This window comes from Gymnoscopelus braueri, assembly GCF_963280865.1.
Source record: "Gymnoscopelus braueri genome assembly, chromosome: 17".
Classification (NCBI taxonomy): domain Eukaryota; kingdom Metazoa; phylum Chordata; class Actinopteri; order Myctophiformes; family Myctophidae; genus Gymnoscopelus; species Gymnoscopelus braueri.
Genome location: NC_137617.1, coordinates 34,971,736 through 34,984,756, shown reverse-complemented (window position 1 = coordinate 34,984,756; position 13,021 = coordinate 34,971,736). Strand labels below are relative to the sequence as shown.

The 13,021-nt window shown below is 40.5% G+C and overlaps 2 protein-coding genes across 2 annotated transcripts in view; both read right to left on the bottom strand.

Moving 5' to 3' along the window:
• Nucleotides 1–1,603, bottom strand: part of LOC308105474 (vinculin) — a 41,837-nt gene extending 40,234 nt beyond the window's left edge. The window contains exon 1 of the mRNA XM_080456205.1: nt 1,173–1,603. Coding sequence (XP_080312331.1) covers nt 1,173–1,340 — 168 coding nt within the window. The 5' untranslated portion in view covers nt 1,341–1,603. The remainder of the gene's footprint in view (nt 1–1,172) is intronic.
• Nucleotides 1,604–6,916: 5,313 nt separating this feature from the next.
• Nucleotides 6,917–10,732, bottom strand: LOC308105312 (urokinase-type plasminogen activator-like). Its single transcript, XM_080455969.1, has 11 exons — nt 10,578–10,732; nt 10,412–10,466; nt 9,971–10,075; nt 9,648–9,801; nt 9,469–9,566; nt 9,346–9,387; nt 9,045–9,231; nt 8,802–8,953; nt 8,292–8,432; nt 7,775–7,923; nt 6,917–7,687 (listed from the first exon to the last, which is right to left on the bottom strand). Exons 1-11 carry the CDS (start codon nt 10,641–10,643, stop codon nt 7,490–7,492), a joined length of 1,347 nt encoding a protein of 448 aa, XP_080312095.1. The 5' UTR covers nt 10,644–10,732; the 3' UTR covers nt 6,917–7,489.
• Between the last annotated feature and the right edge of the window lie 2,289 nt (nt 10,733–13,021).

Sequence of the window (13,021 nt, the reverse complement as noted above, 5' to 3'; positions counted from 1 at the left end):
TAACGTGAAAAGGGGAAGTAACACTTTTGTCATACATTATTAATAGCCATTAAGCGCACTGAATATTTTATGTTAAGTTTCAGTATAGGTGGTGATGCATCATTGGCGCCTACGTCCACACAGATGGCAGTCAGTGGTGGAAAGTAACTAAGTACATTTACTTAAAGTTCTGTACTTATTTTAATTGAGTACAATTTTGAGGTATTTGTACTTTACTTGAGCATTTCCAATTTTCAGTACTTTTACCCCACTACATCTCAGAGGCAAATATTGTACTTTTACTCCACTACAATTATTTGAAAATTTCAGTCACTTTATAGATTTGTATTATTATTACAAAACATACCACTTCAGCCCTATATACACTTCGGCCATTTGAAAATAGCAACACAAAAAATAGCATCTGCTATTTTCAAAAGATTTTTAATACATTTGAAAACTTGTGAAATGGGACATTCTGCATAATGAGTACTTTTACTTTTGGACTTTAACTCAAGTACATTTTGATGCCAATACTTTTGGACTTTTACTCAAGTACATTTTGAATTCAGGACTTTTAATTGTAACAGAGTATTTCTGTATTGCAGTATTGATACTAGTATTGATGATTAGTTTACTTAAGTAAAACATGTGAGTACCGTTTCCACCACAGATGGCAGTCCACTCCCAGGGAGGCAAGGCATATTTTCAAGGGGAAAAGGGCGTCACTCGCTGCCCTTTGACCCGTGTAAATGAAACAACTCATAGAAACTTTGAAAGCCTGCATATTGGTAAACGTTCTCGGCGTTGAGTGAAAGCAAATAACTACACTTGCATAGACTTGAGCTGGACCTAATAAAACCCTTTTAAATCAGTCAGAAGTGGACATAGTCGTCGGACAAAGAAGAGCGACAGGTAGCCAATCCGCAGTGGTGTAAAGTAACTAAGTAGATTTACTCAAGTACTGTACTTAGTTTTTTTGGAGGTATTTTTACTTGAGTATTTTAAAAAAAATTACTTCTACTCCAGTACATCTCAGATTCAAATATTGTACTTTTACTCCACTACAACTTTAGTTATTGTTACTTTGTAGATTTTGTAGTATTTCTACATGGAGGTACTGATACTTTTACTCAAGTAAAACAATGTGAGTACTTCTTCCACCACTGGAAAATAGACTGAGAGAAACTCACCCGAACCAGATTGCTGACGGCGGCCTGCACGGCGGCCACCGGCGCCGTGAGGTCCGGGATGGCTTTCCCGTCCACTTCGCCCTCTTCGTGCATGATCACCAGATGGGAGATCTGCTGAGCCACCGGCTCCAGGATACTCTCTATCGTCTTTGTGTGAAAAACCGGCATGATGGCAAATTGAGTCCACCACTATCCAAGAGGAGGAAAAAAAGATAGATCGCCCTGCTCCCCAAAGTACTTTTCTCTCGCAACTTCTTTGTTTTTTACACAAGGACTGAAACGGTCCACAATCACTCTGACTTTCCCCCTGGACGGTTTCACTCTCCACCGGGAAAGAAGACTCTACAACTAACTACTTCTACTACTGCTGCTACTCCCCTTGCAACCAACCATCAACGTGGAAAAACTCCCCAGCCAGCCGGGCAAGGAACGCTGTAAGCTTAGAATGAGTGAGAGAGAGCAACCTAAACCTTCAATGAAACTAACGCCCGCCCCCTGACCAACAAGAGGACCGGTAGGCATGACCGCAGGCGTGCGATTGGCTCACGCGAACGCCACTCTGTCCGCACCGGTGTTGCCATGTCTGCTTATTATAGGCGACTTTGGGCATGTTTTTCTGTAAAGCCCCCCCCTCGGCCCCATACCAGATTTGTGTTGTTAAAATGTTTCAAAAATATATATTTTTTAAAAACTTTTTGAAAGTAGCAGAAAATAGCAGATCTACAAGCTCACAACGCGTCAAATCGCCACGCCTTGTGAGCTATTTTCAAATGCCAATGTCTACGTTGCTTATTTCTCTCACAAAATCTGGCAACACTGGTCCCCCCACACTCCCCCCTTTTCGTACATACTGTCGAGTTTGCTAGAGATGCGAGTTGCTCCCGAAATTATTACGCAATACATTCTCATGCCCTAAAAAGGGAAATATGTGTCTACTGTTGTGAGGAGTGGATTCCAATCCACACACACTGTAAGCACAGGAGGCTGTACATTGGGACTGGTTGGACGAGTTCTCATTCCTCCAGGCACATTTTGGCAGATAAAGAGAGCTGCCTGTGAGAGATAAGAGACCAGATTGTAGCAATGACACATGATTCCCACAATAGGATAATGAATAAACCACAATGTGTCATTTATGGCTCTTAATAAGCATAAAAACAATCTATATATAGATATAGATAGAGATATAGAGATATAGAGATAGATATACACACACACACACACACACACACACACACACACACACACACACACACACACACACACTAGGTTCAAGGTTGTACTTTATTGTTACATCTTGTGTACAGGTACATAAGAGTAAAACTTCTTTTGGTTTGGCTTCCTTCAGACAATGCAGCAGCATAGATAATAACAACAACAGAATAATGATACAAATCGTAAAAAGATTTAAAGAAAAGAAAGAGAGTGCAAAAAGAGAATAAAATAGATCATCATCATAATAGTACACAGACACACACACATAATATAATAATACACACATATAGTAGCTTAGGATGTTCTGTTATACATAACAAGACAAGTGACTGATAGAACCGCATACTTTTATTTGCAAATTGATGGCAGAGCTTTGTCACAATGTCACATAACAGCACATCTTTTAAATTTCAACTCCCTCCTATCCATTCCTCACACATAGAAATGACAATATTTCATTTGGAAATGAACAGTGGAGCAAAACAGCTGAGGAATTCCCACAGAATCCCAAGAGGGAGCTTCGATGCAGCGGCCCACTTCCTAAAAAGGAAGATTCCAAAAAGAAAGAATTGAGGAAGTGACTTTGTTGGAAAAAAACCCTCATGTAAACATATGAGCAGTGGTGGAAAGTAACTAAGTACATTTACTCAAGCACTGTACTTAAGTTAAGTAAGTACAATTTTGAGGTATTTTTTACTTTACTGGAGTACTTCCAATTTTCAGTACTTTTACTTCTACTCCACTATATCTCAAATATTGTACTTTTTACTCCACTAGAATTATTTGAAAACTTTAGTTACTAGTTACTTTGTAGATTTTGATTATTATTACAAAACATATACATTAACCACTTCAGCCCTATACCTTTCGGCCATTTGAAAATGCGTGAGCTTGTAGATCTGCTATTTTCAAAAGATTGTTATTCATTTGAAAATGTGTGAAATGGGACATTCTGCATAATTAGTACTTTCAACTTTTGGTACTTTAAGTGCATTTTGATGCCAATACCTTTGTACTTTCACTCAAGTAAATTTAGTACATTTAGGACATTTTGAATTCCAGACTTTTACTTGCAACAATTTCTACATTGCAGTATTGATACTTTTACTTAAGTAAGAAATGTGAGTACTTTTTCCACCACTGCATATAAGGTCTAGATAAGTTAGCTTCAAGGAGTGGCTATTATAGCACATGGCTATCATGGAAGGTAATTATCTTCAATATCCTGGAGTCCCTCTCTTTAATTTAGGCTTGGCTGTATGACATGTCATTGAAGTGTGAACATATAATGCCCATGTAACGGTAAATATACACACAGAGTTCGTGGGTGATCACACCATAAAATCACCACAAAATACATTCTCTTGCCAGAAGTGTACAGTAGTAATTTCAGTTCCTCTTATGATGACATCAACTGTTTTTTTAAGCAGGCAAACAACCAACCTTTGCTAGAAAGCCAAATATTTTCTTCAGTTCTTCAACAAAATAAAAACAACAAAACGTGTCATTTTGTTTTATTTGGTCTCGCTCTTGGAGTGGTGTGCCTGTCAATATGCTATTGCCGACAATCACTGTCAGTTTTTTCCATGTGGTAAGCTTGCAACATGCTGACCATTTGCATAAGTGGGGGGAAAAAAAACATATGACTTCCACCAACACAGCCCAACAGCCCATACAGCATAGACAGCCCTGTATCGTTCAAAAAACAAATAAATGTACTGTCTGGCACAAAAACAGAGGGAGTCCATCCTGGATATAGACATCAAAGGTGGTCTGCAGTTTCCTCAAGTCTCCAGTTACTGAAAGGCCCTCCCCTGTGTACTGTGTGGAATGTGAGTGGGCCTGGTGGTCTAGATCAGTGGTTCTAAACCTTTTCAGCCCGTGACCCCCCAAAATAATCATATTTGAACTGGGGACCCCCCACCCCGATAAGCACTTGGAATTGTGAGAGTTGAGGCACTACATTTAGTTTGACTCAGTTCCCACAGATAAATTGTGAAAATAGCACATTTACAAGCTCACAACGCCTCACGTTGCGAGGCATTGTGAGCTTGTAGATCGACTGTTTTCAAATGTTTTGCCTGTTTCTTATATTATTTGATAATTTGGCCAAACCAGTTTTTACAGTATAGTTTGTTGATTACTTTTGATGCAGTAATGGTCTTTTTCCATTTTATTTTATTTTATTAAAAATGTCTTTACTGTCAACTGAGGACCCCCCTAAAATCATGTGGGGACCCGCCTGGGGGTCCCGACCCACAGGTTGAGAACTACGGTCTAGTTGGGTGGTCTAGTCTGCACCTTCCCCTGCTCCTCACAGCTGATAACGGGCCCTGATGGGTTTTGCCTGTACTGAGCTGCTAGAGAAATTTATCAGCGTCCCAGAAGTCTGCAAAGTCTTAGTAACTAACAGATGACGGTGAACTTACTTAGACAACTTGTATGACTCACTAAGCAAATGGACTATTAAGCAAGTGGTGTGACCTGGGTTGCTGCTCTTTAAGCTGACATCCTGTTCACAGGGTCCTGTTTTAGTTATCTTGGTTCCCTATCAAGTAGCTGTTTAAAACTGAACACTTGACTCCCTCTGGCGGTTATAAGAAGTAGCTACACTATAGAAAAGTAGTGCTAGGTTATAAGGTGGAGTTGTGGATTTCAGCGTTTCACTCAATGAAAAAACTAAAAAGCTGACAATGAAAAAGTGTTCACTTCACCTTTTAATATATATATTAAGTCAAGACTTCTGTCTCCCAAATTAACATGAACCAAATGTGTGTGTGTGTGTGTGTGTGTGTGTGTGTGTGTGTGTGTGTGTGTGTGTGTGTGTGTGTGTGTGTGTGTGTGTGTGTGTGTGTGTGTGTGTGTGTGTGTGTGTGTGTGTGTGTGTGTGTGTGTTGTGTCTTAAGGTAAACAGCACTAACCCCTCTGATATAGTACCTTATAACTGAAAGCTGACTGTTTTGGCGAAGTTGATATATATTATATATATTTATTTGTTTTTATTTTTATTAGCCAACATAAATCTTTAGCTGAACATTCCCTTGTAGTATTGGATACTCATGGTTTAAACCATATCTCTACAAAATTCCTGTTACATATAATGCTGTTTAGGTATACGGTACACTTGTTTTGTTGTCTGTGATTTTTGTATTCCTCCCCTCTGCTGTTTTGTTTTCCCTCTGCCTGTCCTCAAACCCAGGTCCAGGTCCAGCCCATCCCTCATCGCCAATCAAACTCCACCTCATGACCGATTGAATTTCCATTTATCAGCTCTCAAATCATCTCCTGCCACTGCCAACATAACAAATTATCCACAGCCCACCTCTGAGACACAAGAAGTGTAAAAGGTGAAATGTTCTTTTTAATATGGAAATAGTTTCCAATGCAAAGGAATGTTAAGCTAAATTCATATTGCAAAAAAAATTTATAACAGTGCACCAAGTGATAAATAGACTTCTCCCCAACAGGCAGGTTTCAGTTATGTAAGTTACTATAGATCAAGTCTTGACTTTCAATGGTAAAACCTGAACTGGATGAGACCACTGAGGTAACTATGTAGCCACCCATTATTAGTCTAATTCCTGAAACAGATGAGTTGCACTGTATTCCACTAGTTTCCCACACTTTGCCTGATGACACAGTTCTCAAAACAGAAATAACAAGGCCAGCTGTGACTGTGTGTAGTTCCCGTAGAGGGCTTCCCCTAATCCCTTCACTGCCTGTGGAGCCCCGCAACTGCTGTTTGCAGAATTCCCTGTTGCATTGAAGTCCTTTCCTCACTGTAGCCTCACATTTATTCTCTTTTAAAGAAACAGACGCTATCATTTCTGGCATAGAATCTAACTGTAGAATTTAGAATGAGAGTTGATAGGTTAGGTAGTAATGGTTAGCATTATACATATGTTTTTGTTTTGTTCAGTGACTTTTCTAATGCACACGGTTTCACACCAACTGTGTGGTTAGTATAGTATGCCCTAGTATTCACATGAAATGTCAACTGAAGCACTATAAACCATCTGAAGAGTTACAGTTTACAAGAACACGGTTGTAATTAAGGGGGATTCTGTGAGTCACAGGCAGATAATATTTCACATGGATGGTGAGATAATTTATCAACAGCTGCAATTTGCAGCCATAGCAAGTGTCTGTTTATAGCTGACGTGAGGGGGGCATTCACTATTCCGTCAATGATTTGTCACTGCTACTTCACAACAAGTAGAAAAATGACTGTTGCAGAAATAGCTCCTAGGGTTGATGTCATGGATGTGGTTGAGATCCAGAGTGGTCATAGCAGATTCCCATGCATGACTATAGGGTCAGTGAGTGGTGAGCGTAGGATGGTGTTAAAGTGCAGCAGTAATACCAACTGGGAACAGCGACTCACGGAGGAGACCCCAGTTTCACGTAGTCAGATGATCAGAGATTGCCACCAAGGGGGAGATCTTTGATCGTCTGACTACGCGACCTACTCCAAAAACAAGGTGACAAGTGAAAGGGCTAAATCTCCCAGAGAATTAATGACATTGGAACTGAGACAAATTCTTTGTTTTATTTAAAACAGCACTGACATAAATACAATCATTTTTGTAAAATCATTATGGGAAATACAAATACAAAAATAACATCTCAAATATATAATTACTCAAGAAAATACAGAAGTAACTGGAAACATGCTGCACAATAACTGCAACCGTAATTATGAATTACTGTAAACATCTGTACAATTTAATAAACACAATATGTAGTACTGGCAACAAATGTGAATTCAGTATTATAACTGAAATACCACAAATGACAGTTTACAAGAAGAGTCCCTTTATTTATCCTCATCGGAAATTCAAGGAGACTCAAAGGAGATTCAAAAGAGATAAGCCCGATAGACAAGTGGTTAAGGAGCATACCACATGGACTTAAAATGCCTGACACCTGAATTCCCCAGTTCGATTACTGACCATTTGCTGCACGACACTACCCTACTCTCCCTCCATGTTTCCTGTCTATCTCTCTAAATAAAGGCTCAGAAAAGCCCCAAAGAATGACTGCAGGACAGACACCAGCAGTGTGTGTACTATATTCACATGCCAACAGTTCTGGAAAGAGGATCATTTCTGAGGGAACATGATGGACCCTGTAGTAATGGAATCTAGACTCGTCTTCTCTTCAATCCACTGGTTGTAATTGGTCACTGTGGTATACACACCTGGACGGAATTCCTGTGCACACCCCTCACCCCAGCTGACAATACCATACAGGAAGAATCTATCATTCACCTCACACACCAGAGGCCCACCTGAATCCCCCTGCGGAAAAGAGTTATGTGGGTGAGAAATCCAAACAGCATAATCATGGGGGCGATGTCTGATCATGTTTTGGCTTGTATCACATACCTCGCATGCATCCTGACTCCAATCAGGGTGAGCGGCACAGAACATATTTTCTGTGATCATGTTTCCGTAGTGGTCTTTTTGACTACACACATCATGAGCCAAGGGGTTCACTGTAGCCAGTCTTAGGTATTGAGAGTTATACCATAGGCCTGGAAAGAGCAACCAGATAAATAGACCTTTATTTATCCCACAAGGGAAATTCAGTTGCTATGGCAATTACAACAGTCAAGTGCTCAAGAACAGATAATAACAAAATAAAATAATAAAAACAGCAGAAAACAATTGCCAGCCAGGTAAAGATAAGGAGGGCCAAAAAAAAGAAAGTCATAGCGTGACTCATGAGCAAGATTCGCATTGGTTAGTCTGCAGACTGGGCGGGAACGTCTGTTTGTGGAGCGACAGTTGGCATCATTGTACAGCCAGGAAATGAAGGCAAAACAATACAGGTTCATATGATGTGTACGATATGCATTTAAATGACAAACATGAACCTACTGTACTTTTATCTCTACTTTACCTTTTTTCTCTTTTCCATAGCCCGCAATCTCACAGTAAGCATCCAGGTGGAGGCTCTGGTGGAGTGGTGGTAGACAGACTGTCTTTACAGCCTGTGTCTCCTGTGCACACTGTCCATGTCTGGACCTCAACTTTAACAGGGCTGTTGAATCATATTGATCATCAAACGTAAGTGACAGGTTACAATGACAGTGTTGGGGTCAATGGTGTAAAGTAACTTTAGTACATTTACTTCTAGTCTTCTGGTTGTTTTTTCATCTTCTCCTTAATTTAGTAGTTGCCAATCCAATACAAATCACATCATCAGAGTTGCTAGTGCAGCGCCCTCCCCTGCCAGCTTCCCACCTGTGAACATGGCCATTTGTGTTCACTGGATGCACTCATGGTGGCCTAACACCTTACACATTTTCTTTAATTTGTCACCCCTCTGTATATTATTCATGTTATTTGTCTGAAAAATATGATTACTAGTATGCATATGGGTTAAGAAAAGGAACATTTGAATTCATACCAATATCATTGTTGTAGTTCTCCTCACTGTTGTCAAACATCTCATGGATGTGAAGCTCCACCACTTGGAAGGTCTGCTCCAGGGTATGGTCGGTCTCATTCAATGCATTTTTCCCCAGGGTGACGGATAAACGGCGTGTTTTTGTTTCAGAGCTGGAAGAGAGTCACAGAGCATTCTAACAAACCAGCTATCTCTGTTGCTTTTCAGCACCTGCTATTGTTTACAGTGAGTGATCTACCCTACCCATCAGGGAAGCAGTGGGCGGCGGTGAGGACCCAGCAGGGGGAGATCAAACTCCCTCCACAGCGGAAAACCTTCTTGGATCTGCCCCGCCAAAATATGGCAGCGATCCACGGGTGTGATTCCACAGTAGTAATTGTTCCTCCCACGATCTTCATCTGCTTCCCAGGACGCTGGCCACATGTTGACTCTGCAGGGGGAATGAAAGGGCGTTGGTTAGTGGTGATAAATCACACATCCGAAGAAAACAAAAACTATCTGAACAAAAAACTGTTGTTCAGAAAGAACCAGCCAGTAACTTTACCTGTTACTGGCTCAGTGGGTGTGGGTGCAGATGGGAAGGGATCTAAAGATGAGATATTTGATCAATTAAGCAATGCAATAGTCACAATGGTACACACACACAGAATGTGGAGAGTGCACTTACCTATGTCAATACCACACTTTGGAATAGCACAATACTCTTGCTCCAACTTGTAATTTCTCATTACATGGCACCATGGGCGTCGGCTGTAATCAAGGTTTCTATGGAAAACAGAGTACTCTACCTCAGTCAAACACAAAACTTGGTACGCATCACCTTCATGAGCAGAATGGCTAGCTTACCTGCAATAGTTGTGTCTCCCTGATCTGACATCGGATGACAAATGGCGCTCCCTTGTATCCAAATCCCATTTTTCACACGTTCTTCCACTCTCTGACTGAGACACTGTACCTCTATACCTCAGTCCAATACCATTGTAGCAGGTGGCACTTGTTACTAAAAAGGACAACACAGATGGAGCTCTGTTTTTGTGCTTCTAACATTCATTCAAGTATGAGATGTGTTCTCAATAAATCCAGCCTACAACATGGGTCCATTTGTTTTGCACATTCTCAAGAGTTAGATTAAAACTGAGGATTTACCTGTGTATGAAGAGTTTCCTTACCTATTTCACAGTTATGCCCGCCAAAACCTTCAGCACACAAGCAGAACATATGTTCGCCGGTAGTTAAGGATGTGACAGAGGTTCCACCATTAAGACAGATTCCACCTGAATGGAATGTACATTATGAAGTCATATTCATATAGTGCAAAATGTAGACCTATAAGGCCATAACCACTTACATCCTACTTCACTGATTGGGGTCCCCCCAGGGGCCAGTACTTGGCCCCCTCCTTTTTTCCCTCTACACCAAATCTCTTCCCCGATAATAGTCAATCTACAAGCTCACAACGTGTCACACTGTGATGCGTTGTGAGCTTGTAGAGCTGCAATGTTTGCCTGTTATGACATGCCCAGAACAGAGATGCTTGGTTTCATGCAGTTAATGAGGTGGAAGCAGAGTTGTCAAACTGATCTTTCAAAGGGCAACAAAGAGTGACTTACCTGATCTTCCAAAGCGGAATGAAGAAAATGTCTGTCTTTTCGATCTCAAAAAGCCCTGTAAAGGCAGAGCAAGCTATGTAAATGCTCATGAAAACACATGTGACAGACCAGCACAAATCATAATTTACAAATTATATAACAATAAAACACATTATATTTTCTTTACCGCCTCTGTTGCTGAAATGGATGCCAAGGCGTAGATTACAAAGCCGAACACGTCTGTCCTCGTCATGTTGTTGTTGTCCTGAACAAGTTTAAGAGTTTCTAGCGACGTGCACGTAATGTACAGCACATGAATCTGCTTGCAATGAGATCTTTTTATTTAGGGGGAACCCTCAGGGCTTGCTCTGTTATGTCTGTGTTCAGGGCACATGTGTGGGGCGGGGGCAGTAATGCGATTGGCTAGGGAGCATATCTTTGACAGGCTGGACCATTTGGTGTGAAGAAATTATATGGTGGTGCAGAATGGAGAATGAATGAGTCAGTCTTACACAGGCTTAATCCATTAAGACACAGTCTTAAACCATGAAATTCCCAGGAAGCTTGACAACACACTACTATGTTATTGGCAGAGGGTCTGCAGTCATTGGTGCCACAGTGTATTATGGCACAGTAAACTTGCTAGAATTGTAGCGATAACAAATCTAAATCAATCATCTAATTCTAAACAGTCCCATTATGCTCAATTGTGACTCTTTCAACACTATAAGCTTGTGACCGTAACTTGTGAGGTAACCGATACCAACACACACTCCATGCTCCACCATGACCAGATCATGTTATTGAGAAAGAGAGAGCAAGACTGTTCCATTTCAAATGGGTAAGCCAAATTACCATTACTAGAGGGTATGCTCTAGATGTCTATTAGGGACCAGTCGAAATTTACAGAAGGGGGTCCCTGGAGGAAAATAGGGGAGGGTCATGCCTTTATAATTTTAGTACAAGGGAGGGTCAGCTCATTTTACTTTGAATCCAAGGGAGGGTCATGCAATTTTGAATTGATAAAACAGTCCGTTTTTTATATACCTTTTTAGTACAGCAGAACAGTGGTCAATGACCCCTCTCTATTTCAAATGATACAAAGGATTCAAATCCAGTAACACCTGACATATAAGAGACAGACAGATATACACACTACTATACAGAACGTCATACAATCAGCTTACAGGTTACTGGTATGAAGAGTGAAAACTATGTACGAAAAGAAGAACAATCAGGGAGGGGGTGGGTTAAGACCTAGACAGGGGTCATTTTCGAATTGCAAATTCCAGAGAAAAAGTACAAGCAAGCACATGCGATTGATATGGGCACATTTCCTACTAATGATGGCTTAACCAGGTAAACCGGTTCAGTTTCCCACTTTCCCTTGAAATTCTAACTCCCATTTCTGTGGAAGTTCTTGACATCCGACTTCCAAGTAACTGACAACATTGATGCTTTATCATACATCAAATAAAAGCCTGTATTTACCTTGATGTACCAAAACCTCCCTTAAATACTTTGCAGTATTATCAAAAATACTTTTATAAAGGCATGACCCTAAAACTGTCATCCTTGAGTTGAATTTCCTTTCTGTTGTCATGCACATTAACAGTATCCACCATCGATAAGATAAAATATAATACAAATCTTCACTTTCCTACATTACTAAATGCATGGTCAGGGACCACATGCAATACCTCCACGGACCACTAGTTGAAAACCCATGATGTAGGCAACAGTGCAGTCACTGTAGTTAATAATTATGGGATTCAATGGGTTTCCCACATGTAAGTTTAACACTGTCCATTCTGCTACCACTACAGACACTACACTGTGCATTTAGCAAGACTGACTACAGTAATGTTCTAATCAATGTGGAAAGCAAAACATCTTCTCTCTCTTTAAAAATCGACCTGTCCCTTATTCCAATTTATAATTCCCTGTGATTCTCTCTCTCTCTCTCTCTCTCTCTCTCTCTCTCTCTCTCTCTCTCTCTCGCTCTCTCTCTCTCTCTCTCTCTCTCTCTCTCTCTCTCTCTCTCTCTCTCTCTCTCTCTCTCTCTCTCTCGACATGGGAAGACTGATGTAAACATGGTGTGCCGGCTATCAACAAGGCTGGTCATTTTTCTAAATTGGTTTGAAAAAGCTAAATACTTGTGTGTTGTGTCTTTACATTGCTTGTTTTCCCCTCCCAATTCAGTAATTATTAGAATTCCTGATTCCCTGTGTATTCCTTGTCACCCCCAATAAACTTGCTGAGTGCTTTCATGCTCATCCTAACTATTTGAGCAACAGCATAACCTTTCCTCTAGCACCCTCTTTAGGCCACACAAGGTGTTGCACAATATCATAGGCAGACTGCAGAATGTTGGTGTACTGTCTAACCATTTTATACAAGATCATTTTATTTTGTTTTGTTATGTTTTGTTTTCCAGGACCAGCAGCCAGGCCTTACTGTAATCTGCCAGCCTGGGCCTTTACCCAGAAACCAAGAGCTAGCCAAAAGGTAGAATCACTTTGATTTGAGAATTACAATAAATGAACTATTTTGGTGTACTGTCTAACCATCATTTTACACAAGATTTTGTTTTATTTTCCAGGACCATCATCCAGGCCTCTTTTGTTTTTG